General features: G+C 46.4%; 1 protein-coding gene across 3 annotated transcripts in view; it reads left to right on the top strand.

Annotated features, from left to right (window-relative positions):
* Positions 1–22,259, top strand: part of LOC142075110 (3',5'-cyclic-AMP phosphodiesterase 4D-like) — a 659,649-nt gene that overhangs the window by 475,812 nt on the left and 161,578 nt on the right. For all 3 annotated transcript variants that reach the window (XM_075136129.1, XM_075136130.1, XM_075136131.1), the window contains exon 5: positions 1,193–1,242. In XM_075136129.1, coding sequence (XP_074992230.1) covers positions 1,193–1,242 — 50 coding nt within the window. The remainder of the gene's footprint in view (positions 1–1,192; positions 1,243–22,259) is intronic.

Raw genomic sequence — 22,259 nt, 5'->3', positions numbered from 1 at the left:
TTTTGCAGTGATTCTTTCTAAATGTAAACTAAGACTAACAATTAGATGTTACAGATTTCAGTCTGCATCACCAAGCTTGCATAAAACATGTGATGACTAATGACTTTATTAATCCCTTGAAGTTGCTATACTTGATAGCTGAGACAACGGCCCCCTTGCCTACTAATTGCTCTTGCATTGCTGTCCTTGCATAAACTTGGAGTGTTTTTGTGCAATTTCTATGATTTTCAATAAATTAGTCATATGTCAAAGTTCATTCAAAGATGATCATTCAGGCAGTGTCTGAGTCTTGCAAATGAACCAGAGTAGAAAGCTACACTTGTGAGATACTTGCATGATCTGAACCTAGAACTCCGCCTAACTCATCCAAGATAACGATATCCCACTTATCCACAGTAGTTCATGATTATAAATGAGACAATATAAATATGATCTTTCTCCAATCGTGTTACAGCATCACAGTTAACATTAACGTTAGTTACACTGGCAAATTTTGTAGTGGAGTCATTTCCCTCACCCAAAATGTGTGTCTCCAGAACTTAGAAGTAATTAGCATTCCAAAGACAGCTGCCTACCATTACATATGCAGTGCCACAAAAAGATATTTCCAGCCATCTTGGTTGGAAAATGCAGACCCTATGTAGCCCCTGCTTGCAGTCATCCACGCATCCCTATGCAGCTGTGTCAGTCCAGCAACTTCTAGCTTTCTCAATGGGCAAAGCAGTCCACTGAGCTATTTTCCCAAAATATTATTGTGAAATGTATATGCAAAATAATGTGTGAAATGTATATGCAAAATAATAAAGTGAAAAGTAATTTTAAAAAAATGTATTTCATGTCAGAGAACGTGGGCAGTGCAAACTATGTTAGAATAATGATAACTGTATATAGACCAAACTTCAAGCTAGGTACAAGGTCTAGGTATGATTAGGCAGGTTTTTAATGAACTTGTATATTCCTAAAATATTCCACTCTTGGAGTTCCCAATCTGCAGAGAGATTTCAGGGTCAGTTGTGAATTCCCTTCTACACTAGAAAGAAATATCTGTTCTAAATGAACTTCTTTGGCTATGCCAGTGTATTCCAGCCCTAAATAACTTCCCAAGGAAATGTATTTTCTATTATATTGTTCAAGGATTCAGTCATCTGTGAGTTTACCAGGCTTATACCTTTTTTTCTTTTCTTTTAAACAGACGATCACCAATGTGTAACCAACCATCTATTAACAAAGCAACTATAACAGGTAAGAGGAATTAATATGACTAAAATTCCTCTGTGAAACCATCATGGATTCCTAAATTTAATATTTATTTATAAAAATGTCTCACTGAAAACTGAATTTTATAGTAATAACCTTATATTGTTTCACATCCTTATATCTGCTTTATTAAAGAGAATTGGGTCATGTGGTGACTCAAATCGGTGACTTTTGGTGTTTTATTATGTTAGCTTTCTGATTTCTGTCTTATTATCCTGGTTTTAATTTAAGTTCTTTCCCAAATTGTGTTTTTTTCTTTATATACCAGTGTGTGACTGTGTCATGATTACCTTCATTAGTAACTTTTTGCAATGAAATGTAGTAGAAAAAACTGGTATGAGGAATACATTGATCTTTCATTTGGGACATGGAGTTCTGTAGCTATACCAAGGCAAAGTCTTGGCATTACAAGCCCTTAGGCAAAACTGACTTTTCTGTTTTAAGACTGTAAATTCTATTTCTATAACATTTGTAGGTGCGTAAGAGAAAAATAATTTCTTTGTAAAAGACACTATTATTTATAAAGAAACATTAACTTGAAAACAGGACTGAGATTGTAAGTTACGTGAACACTTTTGAAAATTCTACCCTGCAGCACTTTTGGTTATTATTATGGCAACTTGGTCTTGGACATCTTTATGGGAACACACTTTATTTGACCTCATATTTTTTGCATCATGTTAATCCACGTGTTCTTATACCATATAATTTTCCAGGTAGCTACATTCTCTATGTTGTATTGGCAGAGTGAAAGAGCATTTGCTGTGCCTCTTAATGAAAGTATACAGACGCTTACTAAACAGGCAATTTATCATTTAAACTGAAAACTGAGCACTTCCAGAATTTTCAGTGTGAAAATTCTTTTCCAGATAGAACTTGGCTTGATTTTTACTGACTCTCTGCAAAGCTCTTGTCTTTTTAATCGTATAATAGGATTGTAACTCAAGGAAGAAATGGTACTTCAGCTCTTTTGAGGAGAAATGTGGCTTTGCCATGTTCAATGATTTCTTTCCTTAGGCTCTGGAATGTGTTAACATCGTTAGTTTGTTTTAATCTATCCTCACACAATATCCACATTTACCTCTAAAAGATCCAGTCTCGGCAGTTCTGTATTATTTTATTTTCCAAGGAACTCATCATTTAATCTGAGCATTTGTGTGTAGGGCTAATTAGGGAACAGAGGGTTAAATCTTTAAATCTATTCTATACACAGAAAAGAATCCTTAGTTAAGAATGTTCTGCAATCATACTTAAATTAATGGTAATTAAATAAATAGGGAGGCGAGACAGATAAATGCATAGATCTCTCATGAACTGCTTCTGTTGCCTGTCACAATTATAATCATAATCCTTTGTTAATGTATTCCTTTAAGAGGTAATTTTGGGCATTGGTTTCAGATTGCTCTCCATGAAACATTTCAGTTATTGATAGGTGTTACACTTATTTTTAATTGTGGGATTTGTCTCATACAGAAGTCTGTTATCTTAACTGGAGATAGAGATATTGAAAAATAGGGGTCTGTCTTTGATTCCAAGGGACTAACTTTAGAAAGCCTATAACACAGTAAAATCCCTGGTAGTAAAAGAAAATGTGATCTCCAGAAGAGAAAATATGCATGCATGTGAACGCACAGCAAGTCTACCTTACGTGCTCTCCCACAGTTGTTTGCCTGAGGTCAGCTGCTTTTCTCCAGGAGGAGAAGCTGCTCAGACAGCAGGACCCAAGACACACTCTGCTGGAAGTTACTGTTGCTCTTTTTAAATACCCCCTGATCTGAAGGTTTCCATTCAGTTAATCCCCAGAGTGCACTCTACATGTCAGAAGCAATAAATCATCTGAAGTTTTAATGTTTAGAAGGAAGGTAGTGCAGTCAGTGCTACAACTAATCTAGGAAATGCTTCTGTGCCAAGAAATGTAAAGGAAGCAAGAGAAGGCAAAGAATAGTAAGGATAATTTAATCTAATTCAGTTTAATCTGATTTCTCAGAGGTGCTGCTGGAATTGTTGTGCCTAAATTATGCATTGAACTGGGTGAGCATTGGAGAAGTGGCTAAAAGACTTTAATGATACAGAAAAGATATTAAGCCACTACAAAGCATGAAAATGGCTACAATTCATTTTGACTATTGAATGGAGATTGAGACTGGATACTATTTTGCCTGAACGGGTTTGCCCATTCTTAGTCATAGATGAGTTTTGATATTTCCATAGCAACAAATTTCATGGCATAAGCGCAGAAGTATGCATAGGTGCTTTCTTGGGGCATATAAAATCCTAGTAAAACATGTTGCACTACAGCACTATGCCAAGAAGAAAGATATATTACAAACACTTTTCCTGCTCTTCATAGAATGATTAAAAACCTGTTCTGATGCTTCTAAGCTTTTTGAATTCTTCTGGGGAATGTTTGAAATGTAGCTTGTGCAGAGTCCTTCCTGCTGAAAAATCCTCCTGGTCATGCTGTTCTCAGAGTTCGTGTCATGGAGTATCCAGAGCAATACACCAGACAAGTAGAGCCCTATCACATCATCCAGATGGCACAGCTAGCAATCTCAGTGAGAACCGATCACCAGTGTAACAAACTAGGTGACTGGAAGGGACAGTGTCACTAAATTATGTCAATGCTAAACCAGAAACAGACACTTAAGAGGGAGGATTTATGTTGTTAAGCTTCCTGGAAGAAGTGTCTTTGGGAAGACTAACTGAGGAAAGGGAAGACCACAGAAAACAAAAGTGTAGCAAAAGGGAACTACTGCAGAAGATATGGGGAAAACAATAAGGGAAAGATGAAAAGGGGGTTGATAAAGCAAAGTGTATTGGGTTTGCATGGCCAGGTTTTGGTAGCAGGGGGGGCTTCTGTGAGAAGCTGCTAGAAGCTTCCCCTACGTCAGATAGATCCAATGCCAGCTGGCACCAAGACGGACCTGCCACTGGCCAAGGCCGAGCCAATCAATGACAGTGGTAGAGCCTCTGGGATAACATATTTAAGAAGGGGAGAAAAACTGCTGCGCAACAGCAATTGCAGCCGAAGAGAGAGGAGTGAGAATATGTGAGAGAAACAACTCTGCAGACACCAAGGTCAGCGAAGAAGGAGAGGGAGGAGGTGCTCCAGGCGCCGGAGCAGATTCCCCTGCAGCCTGGGGTGAAGACCATGGTGAGGCAGGTTGTCCCCCTGCAGCCCATGGAGGTTAACAGTGGAGCAGATATCCACCTGCAGCCCGTGGAGGACCCCACACCGGAGCAGGTGGATGCGCCCGAAGGAGGCTATGACCCCGTGGGAAGCCCGTGCTGGAGCAGGCTCCTGGCAGGACCTGTGGCCCCATGGAGAGAGGAGCCCACGCTGGAGCAGATTTGCTGGCAGGACTTGTGGCCCTGTGGGGGACCCACGCTGGAGCAGTCTGTTCCTGAAGGACTGCACCCCATGGAAAGGACCCACACTGGAGAAGTTTGTGAAGAACTGCAGCCCGTGGGAAGGACCCACGTTGGAGAAGTTCGTGGAGGACTGTCTCCCATGGGTGGGACCCCACGCTGGAGCAGGGGGAGAGTGTGAGGAGTCCTCCCCCTGAGGAGGAAGAAGCGGCAGAGACAACGTGTGATGAACTGACCATAACCCTCATTTCCCGTCCCCCTGTGCCTCTCGGGGGGAGGAGGTAAAGAAATCGGGAGTGAAGTTGAGCCTGGGAAGAAGGGAGGGGTGGGGGGAAGGTGTTTTAAGATTTAGTTTTTATTTCTCATTATCCTGCTCTGATTTAGATTGCTAATAAATTAAACTAATTTCCCCAAGTCGAGTCTGTTTTGCCCATGATGGTAATTGCTGACATGCAAATTGACTTATTTTAGATGTCGTCTTTAAAGGGAGATGAATTGCTCCCTAAAAGTGCCATCTCTCTCCTGTGACTGAGACCAGCCTGGGATAACTCCCTGTTTGCTGTACAGTGCTTCCATGTCCAAAAGAATGAGTTTCTGAGCCTCCGCATACTATCACAACTACCGATTATATTACATTACTATTATATTACAAACACAGTGCCAAAGGACCTTTAAGTAAAGACTTGTATATATAACAAAAAAGTCATTTAATTTAACCATAAAATAAATCATAATTGCAAAATTGCACTTTTTAGAAGTTATTTACACTTTAAAATTTTGCATCAAAAACTAACCCAAACCTATTTCATCAGATAGAGCAAAATATATGCAATTATTCAATAACAAGCTATCAAATACTTCTACATTTCATTTATTAAAATGTAGGAAGTGTGTGGCTTAGTGTCAGGAAAACCCCTTCAGATTTTGTCATGTATACAAAAAACATAGTCATAGAGAAATAAACTATTTGCAAAGATTATGAGGTTATAAATCTAACTGAATTAATTTGCTACTCTATGCTTCTTATTGGACCTGAGTTACACTCTTTACATGCATAGCTCTGCATCTTAACTCCAGCAGGAAATCAATAACCTGTTAATTAAATGGAATCTCTTGCATATTTTTCATGGGCTTTGTCCAACACGCTTCATGGTTTGTATTGATTAGCTTCAGGTTTCCCAATTAAGTTTATGGTTATGAAATGGGATCTACCACTCTTTTGCTATAGATTTTATTTTATTACATTGGAAGTATAAAAAATCATTCTTTAATAATTAAATATTAATTAATTAACAATTAGCTTTCTTTCAGTATGATACACTGAAATATCACTGTGGCAAGCTAAACATCTATATTTGTACAGATTAAACTTCTAAATACAAGCAGCTGGACATAACAAGAAAAAACAAAGGTTACAGATTAAAATCAGTATGTCACATCATATGACATTGGGAATAATAGATTATTTTGAGGGAGTATATCTCTATATAAGTGTCTCTCTCATTCATACCAGTTCTGTAACTGAAAGATTTTACTGAATAACAGGATGGAATTAAAATAGAATAAATTCTTGTTCAAAAAGAAGTAACATTCCTGATATGCTTTAAACTGTTCAAAAGTCTAGAAGGCAAAGTGTTACTTTGCCACCGAGGCGAAGGGCTCCGGAGCGGAGGATCGCGCCGGGGGACCCTTCCTGAAGCGGCAAAACCGCGGCAAAAACCGCGAAGGCAAAAGCGCAGGGAGCGAGAGGGTGCCCCAGCCCCCTCTCCCGAGCCGGAGGAGTGAGCTCCTGACGAGCGGCAGCTCTGACTCAGCGTGGGCGGGGACAGGAGGGACGGCGGCCAAATCCCCTCAGATACAAGAGCAGCCCCCAGGGAGCGCGGCGAGCAGGGCGTGGCGCGGCAGTTTGCGCAGGCAGGGCGTGCGGGGAAAGCGAGCGGGCAGGGCGCAGTCCCCCCTCCAGGCTCTAGAGGCTAGCTCAACTCGTGGTCATCGCCCACCCAGAAGAGGACCTAGCCATGGTTTCCACTCGGTCGAAAGCCATCGCCAGGAGAAACGTAGCGACCCAGACCGAGCCCCCACGCAAACATACATCTGTCCAGGTCTCTGGCTGCAGGGAGTGCCTGAGCCTGTCACTTGTACAGGAGGGCAGCAGAGACGATGCCTGTGTGCGCTGCGACCAGGTGGATGATCTGCTCAGCCTGGTGGCAGAGCTGAAGGAGGAAGTGGAGAGGTTAAGGAGTATCAGGGAGTGTGAGAGGGAGATAGATTGGTGGAGCCGCACCCTACCATCCCTGAGGCAAGGGCAGCACATGGAGGCTCCACAAGAAGCAGAGGATCCCCTGCCCTCTTGCCACCAGGCAGAAGGAGGGGACCCAGGCGACAGGGGGGAATGGACACAGGTCCCTGCTCGGGGTGCCAGGTGAATCCCCGCCTGGCCTCCCTCACTTCAACCTTCCCAGTTGCCCTTGCAGAACAGATATGGGGCCCTGGATCTTGAGGGCCAGGCAAACGAGGACGCAGATGAAGGCCCATCCAGGGGGTTGCCCAGGGCGAGTCAGTCAGCCCCACGCATTACGACTGCCTCTGCTAAGAAAAAAAGGAGGGTAATTGTCATAGGTGATTCCCTTCTGAGGGGGACGGAGGGCCCAATTTGTCGGCCAGACCCATCCCACAGGGAAGTCTGCTGCCTCCCTGGGGCCCGGGTGAAGGACATTACTAGGAAGCTCCCTAGTCTCGTGCAGGCCTCCGATTACTACCCGCTATTGGCAGTGAGGAGGTTGCAGAGAGAAGTCCTGAAGGGATCAAAAGGGACTTCAGGGCACTGGGGCGACTGGTGGAAGGATCGGGAGCACAGGTAGTGTTTACCTCGATCCCTGAAGTGGCGGGGAGGAATACTGAAGGGAACAGGAAAACTCATCAGATCAACATGTGGCTCAGGGGCTGGTGCCATCGGCAGAATTTTGGCTTCTTTGACCATGGGGAGGTTTACACGGCACCGGGCCTGCTGGCGACAGACAGAGTTCAGCTGTCTCACAGGGGGAAAAGGATTCTCGCGTATGAGTTGGCGGGGCTCATCGAGAGGGCTTTAAACTAGGTTCGAAGGGGGAAGGGGATAAAACCAGGCTCACTAGAGAAGAGCCTAGGGACCGCACGCCATTGTCGGGGGAGAAATCGGCAGCCCAGCTCAAGTGCATCTACACCAATGCACGCAGCATGGGCGGCAAACAGGAGGAGCTGGAAGCCATTGTGCAGCGGGGTAGCTATGACTTAGTCGCCATCACGGAAACATGGTGGGATGGGTCTCACGATTGGAGTGCTGCAATGGATGGCTATAAGCTCTTCAGAAGGGACAGGCGAGGAAGGAGAGGCGGTGGGGTAGCCCTGTATGTCAGGGAGTGCTTCGACTGTCTAGAGATCAACGACTGTGATGATGAGGTCGAGCGCTTGTGGGTAAGGATGAGGGGGAAGGCCAACAAGGCAGATATCCTGCTGGGAGTCTGTTATAGACCACCTAGCCAGGATGAGGAGGCAGACAAAATATTCTACCAGAGGCTCGCAGAAGTCTCCCAGTCGCTAGCCCTTGTTCTCGTGGGGGACTTCAACTTTCCGGACGTCTGCTGGAAATACCACACGGCAGAGAGGAAACAGTCGAGGAGGTTCCTGGAGTGTGTGGAAGATAACTTCCTGGCACAGCTGGTAAGCTAGCCCACTAGGGGAGGTGCCTCACTTGACCTGCTGTTCACAAACAGAGAAGGACTGGTGGGAGATGTGGTGGTCGGAGGCCGGCTTGGGCTTAGCGACCATGAAATGTTAGAATTCTCGATACTTTGTGAAGTGAGGGGGGGGCCAGCAAAACCACTACCATGGACTTCCGGAGGGCGGACTTTGGCCTGCTCAGGACACTGGTCGAGAGAGTCCCTTGGGAGACAGAAGGGCAAAGGGGGTCCAGGAAGGCTGGACGTTCTTCAAGAAGGAAGTCTTAAAGGCGCAGGAGCGGGCTGTCCCCATTTGCCGCAAGAAGAACGGGCGGGGAAGGCGACCGGCCTGGCTGAATGGGGAGCTCTGGCTGGGACTCAGGAAAAAAAGGAGAGTTTATCACTTGTGGAAGAAGGGGCAGGCAACTCAAGAAGAGTACAGGGATCTCGTTAGGTCGTGCAGAGTGGAAATTAGAAAGGCAAAAGCCCAGCTAGAACTCAACCTGGCCACTGTCGTGAGAGAAAACAAAAAATGTTTTTACAAGTATGTTAATGACAAAAGGAGAGCCAAGGAGAATCTCCATCCTCTATTGGATGCCGGGGGGAATGTTGCCACCAAGGACGAGGATAAGGCTGAGGTACTTAACGCCTTCTTTGCCTCAGTCTTTAATAGTCAGACCAGTTATCCTCAGGGTACTCAGCCCCCTGAGCTGGAAGACAGGGACGGCGAGCAGGATAAACCCCCCATAATCCAAGAGGAAGCAGTTAACGACCTGCTACGCCACCTGGACGTTCACAATTCTATGGGGCCGGATGGGATCCACCCAAGGGTACTGAGGGAGCTGGCGGAGGAGCTTGCCAAGCCACTCTCCATCATTTACCAGCAGTCCTGGTTAACAGGGGAGGTCCCGGACGACTGGAGGCTTGCCAATGTGACGCTCATCTACAAGAAGGGCCGGAAGGAGGATCCGGGGAATTACAGGCTGGTCAGCCTGACCTCAGTGCTGGGGAAGATTATGGAGCGGTTCGTCTTGAGGGCGCTCACGAGCCATGTGCAGGACAACCAGGGGATCGGGCCCAGCCAGCACGGGTTCATGGAAGGCAGGTCCTGCTTGACCAACCTGATCTCCTTCTATGACCAGGTGACCCGCCTCGTGGATGAGGGAAAGGCAGTGGATGTGGTCTGCCTGGACTTCAGTAAAGCCTTTGACACTGTCTCCCACAGCATTCTCCTAGAGAAGCTGGCGGCTCACGGCCTAGACAGGTGTACTCTTCGCTGGGTAAAAAACTGGCTGGATGGCCGAGCCCAGAGAGTTGTGGTCAACGGAGTTAAATCCAGTTGGCGGCCGGTCACGAGTGGTGTTCCCCAGGGCTCAGTACTGGGGCCGGTCTTGTTCGATATCTTTATCAATGATCTGGATGAGGGGATCGAGTGCTCCCTCAGTCAGTTTGCAGACGACACCAAGTTGGGCGGGAGTGTTGATCTGCTCGAGGGTAGGAAGGCTCTGCAGAGGGACCTGGACAGGCTGGATCGATGGGCCGAGGCCAACTGTATGAGGTTCAACAAGGCCAAGTGCCGGGTCCTGCACTTGGGCCACCACAACCCCAGGCAACGCTACAGGCTTGGGGAAGAGTGGCTGGAATGTTGCCCGGAGGAAAAGGACCTGGGGGTGCTGGTTGACAGCTGGCTTGGTTGACAGCTGGCTGAACATGAGCCGGCAGTGTGCCCAGGTGACCAAGAAGGCCAATGGCATCCTGGCCTGTATCAGAAATAGTGTGGCCAGCAGGAGTAGGGAGGTGATCGTGCCCCTGTACTCGGCACTGGTGAGGCCGCACCTCGAACACTGTGTTCCGTTTTGGGCCCCTCACTACAAGAAGGACATGGAGGTGCTGGAGCATGTCCAGAGAAGGGCAACGAAGCTGGTGAAGGGTCTGGAGCACAAGTCTTATAGGGAGCGGCTGAGGGAACTGGGACTGTTTAGTCTCCAGAGGAGGCTGAGGGGAGACCTCATCGCGCTCTACAACTACCTGAAAGGAGGTTGTAGCGAGGTGGGTGTTGGTCTCTTCTCCCAAGTAACAAGTGATAGGATGAGAGGAAATGGTCTCAAGTTGTGCCAAGGGAGGTTTAGATTGGACATTAGGAGAAATTTCTTTACTGAAAGAGTGGTCAGGCCTTGGAACAGGCTGCCCATGGAAGTGGTTGAGTCACCATCCCTGGAAGTATTTAAAAGACGTGTAGATGAGGCGCTTAGGGACATGGTGTAGTGGGTATGGTGGTGTTGGGTTGACGGTTGGACTTGCTGATCTTGGAGGTCTTTTCCAACCTTAATGATTCTATGATTCTATACCCTGCTGACTCTTCCAGGGTCTGACTGGACTGTACAGTGTATCACTACATGGAGATGTCCTCAATAATCCAAGTGCCTTTTATTCTTTCCTCTGTCTGTGATTCTGCCAGAGCGCAGCAGGGGATAAAGTAAATGTGAGAACGCATGAGTAGACAAAAAAAAAGCAAAAGATACATGCCTTACAGAGGTTAATTCACACAACACCGGGGTAATTGCCACTAGCGTGGGAGTGGGTATATGGGATTGAAACGAAGAAGTTCCTGACAAACTCTCTAAGACTCAGTTTGGAGTTTTAGAAAGCAGGTATTCTTTATTGCGACATCAGATGTACAGGGGATCGCTCCACCTAGTGTGTGTGCCAAATCACTTAACCATAGGAGTTATACACAATTAGAATATACATATTCATTACATTTCTGAGAAATAATCTAAATATTCATGTTGTTTCCCAAAATTCACTAACATATGCAAAAGTCTTTGACGCATGTGCCCTTGTGTTCTTTGGTGGTCTTTCAGGGTCCTCTGGTGATCGTCGATAGTCTTCCTCACAGTGTCCTTTAGTTGAACTCAGTCTTTACGCATGCTCAGTTTTAACTCTTAGCACAATTCTCATTATCACAAACTAGCACTACCCCCTTATCTGTTCTACTCAAGATACAAGGTTAGCCTCTTTATCTATTTTACACAGAATACTAAGTTTCAAGGCCTGTTTATCTACTGGATGTCCCAGCCTGTCTATTCACAAAGCGTTCCTAACCATCTGCATCATTTCAACCAAAGAACCGTATGTCTCTTCACTGTTTCTTCGTATTTGGTATCAGTCCCTATCAGGGTTGAGGGGATCCTAATGCCTATGAGAACAGAGGCTTAAAAATAAAGAATCTTTCAGATTTTTAGCAAAAAAAATCTCGTAATACAATATCAGTGTCACATTTTAAAATGCTGAAGACTTTAGATTACATACCCAGATTTAGGCAGAGATACAAAACATGCCCTTTTCAAGATGTAATTGCAGTATACGTATCACTCATATAGATTTAGTCAGCAGGACTACAGTTACAATGAGAACTTCCCACTCACTGAATTTTCCCACTGAATATATTTTTATCATATTACAGAGAAGTATTCCTATGGTAAACTGCACTGCCAAACTTTTGGCAGAGGCAAGGTAAAATATTCTGAAATCTTTACTCAAGTTGAGTAAAGGGTGCTTTCCTGAAGCACTGGAGGAACCTGACACCCTGTTTTTAAAGGGGGATGTTTTTGATAAAATGGCCTTTGTTCTTTGTGCAGTACCTTGAATGATATGTAAATGTTTTGTTCTTTATACTTTTGCTTACACCCATACATCTATGGATATTTTGACTGAATTATTTAACTCACCTCAGACAATTATTTTAATTTCAGGGTAAATACCACACATATTTTCAAGCGTGAATGTGTTTTGTAGCATTGTCACATCTTTCAGTCTGTGGTAAATGCCATCTATTATTTGAGGAATTAGCAGATGTTTATCTGCAGACTCACAGCAGCTTAACAGTATACATCACCAGAGGTTGAATCCAATCGTTAGAAGTGCTTTATATGCACAGAAGTCACTGGCACACACATGCCAGTCCACCTTACTTTACTTCCTAGGGGAATATGTTCAATACTAGCATTTAGGACCACAAATCTTACTAAAAGTCAGTTAAATGTGTCCTTTTAACTTCTGCGAATGCTTTTGAAATTACCCCTTTATTTGAACTATGTGAAGACAGCCATAATCATTACAACTGTTTTCTCAGATAGACCAAAAGAAAAAAGCACATTGTGTTGTTTGGTATGGCTTTTATGCTATGATGTGAAGAGTAGTAGAACAAGAGAGAGGAAATGACAAATTGAAAGAAAACTGTATGGAATGTTAAATACCAATTGTCATGGTTTAAACCCAGCTGGCAACTAAGCACCACACAGCCGCTCGCTCACTCCCCCACAATGGGATGGGGGAGAGAATCGGAAGGGTAAAAGTGAGAAAACACGTGGGTTGAGATGAAAACAGTTTAATAATTAAAAAGAAATAATACAATTAAAATAACAACAATGTTAATAAATTGTAAGGAAAAGAGAAAAAAATAACAGAGAGAGAGGAAAATAAAACCCAAGAAAGACAAGTGATGCAAGTGAAAATAATTGCTCACCACCAACCGACCGATGCCCAGCCAGTCCCCAAGCAGCAGCCCCCCTGCCAACCTCCCCACTAGTTTTATTGCTGAGCATGATGTCATATGGTATGGAATATCCCTTTGGTCAGTTGGGGTCAGCTGTCCCAGCTGTGTCCCCTCCCAACTTCTTGTGCACCTCCAACCTACTCACTGGTGGGGTAGTGTGAGGAGTAGAAAAGGCCTTGACACTGTGTAAACACTGCTCAGCAGTAACTAAAACATCAGTGTGTTGTCAACACTATTTTCAGAACAAATCCAAAACATAGCTCCATACAAGCTACTATGAAGAAATTTAACCCTATCCCAGCCAAAACCAGTACATTGTCCACCCCTTATTCCATACCATTTACGTCATGTTCAGGTCTCACCCTATTGCAATACATCCTCATTAACCACACCTTCCTGGCGTAAAATGTTTGTGAAATATCCATAAATATCTATAAAATGTTCATTTGGTCTATGACTTTGGGCTCCATCTGTTATGGTATTCACTCAGGACAGGAGAGGTAGTATGTTGAGTGGAATTATTGGGCACCAAAGCCAGCTCAGGTCAGGTCACTGCTGCAATTGCACTGCTTCTTGTAAGGCTTGTCCTCCATTAGTTCAGGTGTTTTCTGCTGTAGTACTTCCTATGAGATGCAACTCAAATCCCGGGTTACAACAATTTAAAGGTATTTCCATTACAGTCTCCACCCCTGGTCCCTTTGGACTAGGCCATAAGGTTTAACATTGCAATGAATTCCTCCTCTTGCCTCTAGCTTGACTAGCAACGAGAGGTTCCTGCTATAATACTTTTGACATATGGCGGCCACAGCAGTGGTGACATACAGCATCATGTAACACAGCCATCATACAACTCAAATCATGGATTATTTTCACCCAGGATTAAATGACCTTGAGGTACTCTCAAGGTTTAACCCGGCAGGCAGCCAAACACCACACAGCCGCTCGCTCGCTCCCCTCCCCCAGGGGGACAGGGAGACAATCGGAAGGGTAAGACTGAAAAAAAAATCATGGGTTGACATAAAGACAGTTTAATAGAACAGAAAAGGAAGGGAAAATACTACTACTACTACTACTACTACTACTTATAATAATAATAATGATGATGATGATAGAATATACAAAATGAGTGATGCACAATGCAATTGCACACCACCCACGCTGACCGATAACCAAGTAGTGATCGCTACTTCCTGGAACACGCCTACCGTTCATATACTGAGCATGATGTCAAATGGTATGGAATACCCCATTGGCCAGCTGGGCCAGCTGTCCCAGCTATGCTGCCTCCCAGCCTCTTGTGCACTTGGAAGAGCATGGAAGCTGAATGTCCTTGACTAGCAGGGTACTAAGCAACAACTGAAAACATCAGTGTGTTATCAACATTCTTTCATACTAAATCCAAAACACAGCACTAGGAAGAAATTTAACTCTATCCCAGCCGAAACCAGGACAGTATCCACCCCTTATTCCATACCATTTACGTCATGCCCAGGTCTCACATTTTCCAATACATTCCAAATTAATCACCACCACCTTTCTTGTCTTTTTATATATATATATACACACAGCCAGATATCACGGCCTTAGTCTATGGGCCATCCCTCTAAAATGTCCATTAAGTTCCTTTAGTCCACGACTTTGGGCTCCATCTGTCATAACAGTCCTTCAGGGCAGGAGAGATGGTGAGTGGTGTTGGATTGTTGCATCCTGAAGCCAGGTCTGGTTCTATTATCACTGCGCTCCTCCAGTTCTATCAACGCTGCACTTACCTCAGTTTCATCGGAGTTCATTCTTCATTAATCTGGGTGATTTTTACTGCAATACCATTGATAGCAACCATAGAAATAATGATATACAATATCATATAACAATTAACATCATACAATTCAGTTCATTGGCTATTTTCACCCAAAATCAAATCCCCTTGAGGTACACACCGGACTTCCCCATCCTTCCACATTACCCACCAAGCCACCCAGGTCCTTGAGCAAAAGCAATCCCACGGATGGGTTTTCCCTTGCCAGAGGCAGGAGTAACCCAGACTGTCTTCCCCAGCATATTCTTCATGTGCACGACAGGGACTTTAACCCCAACTAAAGTATGCAGAAGTTTTGATTGGGCAGGGCCAGCTCGATTGAAAGATCCCCTGGTGTTGACTAACCAGGTGGCTTTTACTAAATGTGTATCACAATGCTTGAATGTCCCACCACCCATTGCTCTCAGTGCAGTCTTTAGCAGTCCATTGTATCGTTCGATTTTCCCAGAGGCTGGTGCATGGTAGGGGATGTGATAGACCCACTCAATGCCATGATCTTTGGCCCAGGTGTGTATGAGGGTGTTTTGGAAATGAGTCCCGTTGTCTGACTCAATTCTTTCTGGGGTGCCATGTCACCATAGGACTTGCATTTCAGGGCCCAGGACAGTGTTCCGGACAGTGGCATGGGGCACAGGATATGTTTCCAGCCATCCGGTGGTTGCTTCCACCATGGTGAGCACATAGCGCTTGCCGTGGCGTGTTTGTGGGAGTGTGATATAATCAATCTGCCAGGCCTCCCCATATTTATATTTCAACCGTCGTCCCGCATACCAAAGAGGCTTTACTCGCTTGGCTTGCTTGATGGCAGCGCATGTTTCACATTCATGGATAACCTGTGCAATAGCGTCCATGGTCAAGTCCACCCCTTGATCACGAGCCCATCTGTATGTTGCATCTCTTCCTTGATGGCCTGAGGAGTAATGGGCCCACCAAGCTATAAATAATTCACCCTTCTGTTGCCAGTCCAGATCCACCTGAGCCACTTCAATCTTAGCAGCCTGGTCCACCTGCTGGTTGTTTTGATGTTCTTCAGTGGCCCGAACCTTGGGTACGTGAGCATCTACGTGACATACTTTTACAACCAGGTTCTCTACCCAGGAAGCAATATCTTGCCACAATGCGGCAGCCCAGATGGGTTTCCCTCTGCGCAGCCAGTTGTTCTGCTTCCACTGCTGCAACCACTCCCACAGGGCATTTGCCACCATCCATGAGTCAGTATAGAGATAAAGTACTGGCCATTTTTCTCGTTCAGCAATGTCCAAGGCCAGCTGGATGGCTTTCACCTCTGCAAACTGGCTCGATTCACCTTCTCCTTCAGCAGTTTCTGCGATTTTTCATGTAGGACTCCATACAGCAGCTTTCCACCTCCGATGCTTTCCCACAAGGCGACAGGACCCATCAGTGAACAGGGCATAGTGCTTCTCATTTTCTGGTAGTTTATTATACAGTGGGGCCTTTTCAGCACGCATCACCTCCTCCTCTGGGGATATTCCAAAATCTTTGCCTTCTGGCCAGTTCGTGATCACTTCCAAGATTCCTGGGCAACTGGGATTTCCTGTTCGGGCCCGTTGTGTGTTCAGGGTGACTGTCCTGGTTTCGGCTGGGATAGGGTTAAATTTCTTCCTAGTGCTGTGTTTTGGATTTAGTATGAGGAGAATGTTGATAACACACTGATGTTTTCAGTTGTTGCTAAGTGCCCTCCTAGTCCAAGGACAGCTCCCATGCTTACTGACTGAGCTAGGTACACAAGATGGGAGGGAACATAATCAGGACAGCCAGTCCAGCTGGCTAATGGGGTATTCCATACCATGTGATGTCATGCTCAGTATATGAATGGTAGGCGTGATCCAGGAAGTACCAATGGCTACTTGGTTATCGGTCAGTGCGGGTGGTGAGCAATTGCATTGTATATCACTCATTTTGTATATTTTAACATTATCATTATTATTTTCCCTTTTTCTGTTCTATTAAACTGTCTTTATCTCAACCCATGAGTTTTTCTCACTCTTACACTTCCGATTCTCTCCCCGTCCTGCTGTGGGGTGGGGGGAGTGAGTGAGCGGCTGCGTGGTATTTGGCTGCCTGCCAGGTAAAACCACGACAGTGACCCACTTATTCCATGTAGCATCGGTTGCATGATGTGTAGAGGGGGCCTTCCCTTTGAACATCCAGCCCAGCACCGGCAGTCGGGGTGCCAGGAGGAGCTGTGCTTCAGTACCAACCACTTCCGAAGCAGCTCAAATCCCTTCATATGCTGCCAATATCTCCTTCTCAGTTGGAGTGTAGCGGGCCTCAGATCCTCTGTATCCCCGACTCCAAAACCATAAGGGTCGACCTCGAGTCTCCCCCGGTGCTTTCTGCCAGAGGCTCCAGGTAGGGCCATTCTCCCTGGCTGTGGTGTAGAGCACATTCTTCACATCTTGTCCTGCCTGGACTGGCCCAAGGGCTACTGCCTGAACTATCTCCTGTTTAATTTCCTGAAAGGCTTGTTGTTGCTCAGGGCCCGATTTGAAACTGTTCTTCTTCCAGGTAACGTGATAGAGAGGGCTTTATGATCAGGCTGTAATCTGGAATATGCATTCTCCAAAAGCCCACAACGCCTAAGAAAGCTTGTGTTTCCTTTTAGCTAGTTGGTGGGGACATGGCTGTTATTTTGTTGATCACATCCATTGGGATCTGACGACGTCCATCTTGCCATTTTATTCCTAACAACTGCATCTCCTGTGCAGATCCCTTGACCTTACTTTGTTTTATGGCAAAACCAGCCTTCAGACGGATTTGAATTATTCGCCCCTTTCTCAAACACCTCTTCTGCTGTGTTGCCCCATACAATGATGTCATCAATGTATTGCAGGTGTTCTGGAGCCTCACCCTGTTCCAGTGTGGTGTGGATCAGTCCATGGCAAATGGTAGGGCTGTGTTTCCACCCCTTGGGCAGTCGGTTCCAGGTGTACTGGACGCCCCTCCAAGTGAAAGCAAACTGTGGCCTGCACTCTGCCGCCAAAGGGATTGAGAAGAACGCATTAGCGATACCATTTGTGGCGTACCACTTGGCTGCCTTTGATTCCAGTTCGTATTGGAGTTCCAGCATGTCCGGCACGGCAGCACTCAGTGTTGGCGTCACTTCGTTCAGGCCACGGTAGTCTACTGTTAGTCTCCACTCTCCATTGGACTTTCGCACTGGCCGTATGGGACTGTTGAAGGGTGAGCGAGTCTTGCTGATCACTCCTTGGCTCTCCAGTCGACGAATCAGCTCATGGATGGGAAGCAGGGAGTCTTGGTTGGTGCGGTATTGCCGCCGGTGCACTGTTGTGGTAGCGATTGGTACCTGGTGTTCTTCAACCCTCAACAACCCCACAACAGTAGGATCCTCCGAGAGACCAGGCAAGGTGGACAGCTGTTTAATTTCCTCCGTCTCCAGGGCACGTATACCAAAAGCCCACGGTACCCTTTTGGGTCCTTGAAATACCCTCTCCTGAGGTAGTCTATGCCAAGGATGCACGGAGCCTCTGGGCCAGTCACAATGGGGTGCTTCACAATGGGGATCGAGTGCTCCCTCAGTAAGTTTGCAGACGACACCAAGTTGGGCGGGAGTGTTGATCTGCTCGAGGGTAGGAAGGCTCTGCAGAGGGACCTGGACAGGCTGGATCGATGGGCCGAGGCCAACTGTATGAGATTCAACAAGGCCAAGTGCTGGGTCCTGCACTTCGGCCACAACAACCCCATGCAATGCTACAGGCTTGGGGAAGAGTGGCTGAAAAGCTGCCCAGAGGAAAAGGACCTGGGGGTGCTGATTGACAGCCGGCTGAACATGAGCCAGCAGTGTGCTCAGGTGGCCAAGAAGGCCAATGGCATCCTGGCCTGTATCAGAAATAGTGTGGCCAGCAGGAGTAGGGAGGTGATCGTGTCCCTGTACTCGGCACTGGTGAGGCCGCACCTCGAATACTGTGTTCCGTTTTGGGCCCCTCACTACAAGAAGGACATGGAGGTGCTGGAGCGTGTCCAGAGGAGGGCAACGAAGCTGGTGAAGGGCCTGGAGCACAAGCCTTATGAGGAGCGGCTGAGGGAACTGGGACTGTTTAGTCTGGAGAAGAGGAGGCTGAGGGGAGACCTCATCGCGCTCTACAACTACCTGAAAGGAGGTTGTAGCGAGGTGGGTGTTGGTCTCTTCTGCCAAGTAACTAGCGATAGGACAAGAGGAAATGGCCTCAAGTTGCACCAAGGGAGGTTTAGATTGAACATTAGGAGAAATTTCTTTACTGAAAGAGTGGTCAGGCCTTGGAACAGGCTGCCCAGGGAAGTGGTGGAGTCACCATCCCTGGAGGTATTTAAAAGACGTGTAGATGAGGCCCTTAGGGACATGGTGTAGTGGGCATGGTGGTGTTGGGTTGATGGTTGGACACGATGATCTTAGAGGTCTTTTCCAACCTGTATGATTCTATGATTCTGTGATTCTGCCACTCATTCCCGGTTAGGCTCAGTTCGGCCTCCAATACAGTTAACTCTTGGGATACCCCTGTCACTCCAGAAATACAAATGGGTTCTGCCCCTTTATAGCTTGATGGCATCAGGGTACAGTGTGCACCGGTGTCTACGAGAGCCTTCTACTCCTGTGGGTCTGATGTGCCAGGCCATCAAATCCACACAGTCCAGTAAACCCGGTTGTCCCTTTCCTCCACCTGGCCGGAGGCAGGGCCCCTCTAGTTCTGGTCATAGTATCCGTTTCTCACTTCTTGGAAATGCGAGTCAAGAATTTCTTCATTACAATCCAAAGTAAGATCAGCCCTTCTACTCCGTCTGGGGAACTGTTCACTGGAAACTGGACCGTCGTGAGACAGGTTTTTCCTGAAAACTGGAGCAGCATTTTTCCTGGGAGAACCCCCTTGTGTCATTGTTTTTCCTTGCAACTCATGTCCCCTTGCCTCTCGGGTCAAGGTATGTTTTCCATCCCACTGCCTCATGTCCTCTCCGTGGTCACGCAGGTAAAACCACAGGGTGCCCCGTGGTGTGTACCTTCTATATCCTCTCTCTTGAGCAGAAGAACGCTGACTCCTGATGGCTGAGATACTGGTCCATACAGGTGGAGAATAGGACATATCATCTTCAAATTGCTGGACCTCCCGGGACAGTTTCTCCACAGCCGAGACAAGGGAGGAAGAGACAGTTTCTTCATATTCCCGGAGTCTGCCAACCACATCATCCACCGTTGGTGCTTCTTCCTCTTTCCAGGACAGTACTGCCAACGAACTGGCATACGACGCTGGTGCACTCCGTACCAACTTCCGCCACATGGGTCGCGTGCACTGGACTTCATCTGGATCTTTGGGCACTTGCTCGTTGCCCAGGTAACTATAAACCACCTCCAGCATGCCTAATTCTCTCAGGTACTGGATACCTCTCTCCATAGTGGTCCATTTGCCTGGGCGATATATAACATCTTCCTTGAAGGGATACCTTTCCTTCACGCCTGACAGCCGTCGCCTCCATAGGCTGAGGGCTTGTGCCCCTTTTCCAATGGCTTTGTCAATGTCCCCTTCCCTAGCAAGGGATCCCAGCTGTCTGGCTTCCTTCCCCTCTAATTCCAGGCTACTGGCCCCATTACCCCAGCATCAGAGCAGGCAGGTAACAATATGCTCGCCTGGACGACGGCTAAAATCTTTCCGCATATCTCACAGCTCACTCAGGGATAGGGATTGGGTGGTTTCCGTCTCGTTTATGAGTTCTTCCTCTTCCTCCTCCCCTCCTTGTTATGGCCCTGCTTTTCCATCATCCCTTTCTAAACCGCCTGACTTTCACTTCCAAGATTTCCTTTTATGTATAGGGGCAATTGATACCAGCAAGTGTTGGTCCTCTGGTTCAGCTGTAGTGCCTTTTGCAGGGAATGGAGTAGCCGCAGTGCCTGTCCCCTGGGTTGGAGTAGCCACACTTGCTGTCATTTTGTCGTCAGATCCGGAGACCACCTCTCCCCCCTGAGGGTTCTGAATAGTGTTGAACAGGGCTCAGTAGGCATGGGCCAGGCCCCAGCACGTTGCAGTGATCTGGGTCTCTCTAGTATTTCCAGGGTGACAGCATGCTTTCTCCAAATATTTTTCTAGTTTTTCAGGATTCTGCACTTGTTCAGGGGTGAAGCTCCAAAACATTGGAGGTGACCACTGTCCTAGGCACTTGCCCATACTATCCCACACACCCTGCCACTCATAACTATCCAGCCTCGGGGCAGATCTCTGGGTGGTGTTCTTAGTTGTTTAACTTTAAACAAGGCCTGGAACACATTCAGGAGACACAGCAATATGAACATGCTGGTTTGAACATCCCAAGCATATTCAAAATCCTCAAGAGCTGTTGTAATCAGCCTGGAGGAGAAGGGGAAGGTGAAGGAAGCTGTCTCTCCTGTAAATTGGCTCTCCGAGGAGAAGGGGTAAAAAGTGTAATTATTAATAGTTTCCAAAAGATAGCTCCTGAAGCACAGGAATGACAGCAGTGCTGAGTACAGTCTCCTGACCAATACTTTTATCATACCATAAGCCAGTGTTACACGGTGTAGGAAAACGATAACCTTAATCCATCTCCCAGAGATGACAATCCCCACATAAATACCGACAAACAGCAGTATATACAGCCAGTAAGGTGCTACATACCAAAACTTTAAGTACAGATCCGACAACTCTGAGAGCAAATTAACCAACATTGTGACCAGCCACTACTAAACTGATATAACGAATGCTTACAACAATTTGTTTTAACCCTCTCGGGTCAGATGTGTCATTATCTCAACCCTTCTTGCCCCGCGTTGGTCGCCAAAAAAAAGGACTGTCGTGGTTTAAACCAGCAGGCAGCCAAACACCACACAGCCACTCGCTCTCTCCCCCCCCCCCCCCCACAGTGGGACGGGGAGAGAATCGGAAGGGTAGGAGTTAGAAAACTCATGGGTTGAGACAAAGACAGTTTAATAGAACAGAAAAGGAAGGGAAAATAATAATAATAATAGTAGCAGCAGCAGTAGTAGTAGTAGTAGCAGCAGCAGCAGCAGCCGCAGTAGTAGTAACTGTAATAATTATAGTAATGATAATGGTAGAATATACAAAATGAGTTATGCACAATGCAATTGCTCACCACCCACACTGACTGATAGCCAAGTAGCGATCGCCACTTCCAGGAACATGCCTACCATTCATATACTGAGCATGACGTCACATGGTATGGAATACCCCGTTGGCCAGCTGGGCCAGCTGTCCGGGCCCTGCTCCCTCCCAGTTTTTGTGCACTTAGCAGAGCATGGAAGCTGAAAGTCCTTGACTAGGAGGGTACTTAGCAGCAACTGAAAACATCAGTGTGTTATCAACATTCTTCTCATACTAAATCCAAAGCACAGCACTAGGACGAAATTTAACTCTGTCCCAGCCGCAACCAGGACAGTGGTCTTCCCATCCTTCCGCATTACCCACCAAGTGCACCCAGGTCCTTCAGCAAAAACAATCCCACAAATAGGTTTTCCCTTTCCTGAGGAAGAAATAACCCAGACTGTTTTTCCCAACCAGTTCCTTATATGTACTCTGGGGAT

This window comes from Calonectris borealis, chromosome W (assembly GCF_964195595.1).
Source record: "Calonectris borealis chromosome W, bCalBor7.hap1.2, whole genome shotgun sequence".
Classification (NCBI taxonomy): Eukaryota; Metazoa; Chordata; class Aves; order Procellariiformes; family Procellariidae; genus Calonectris; species Calonectris borealis.
Note: the sequence above shows the minus strand (reverse complement) of the source record. Positions and strands in the feature narration are given on the sequence as shown.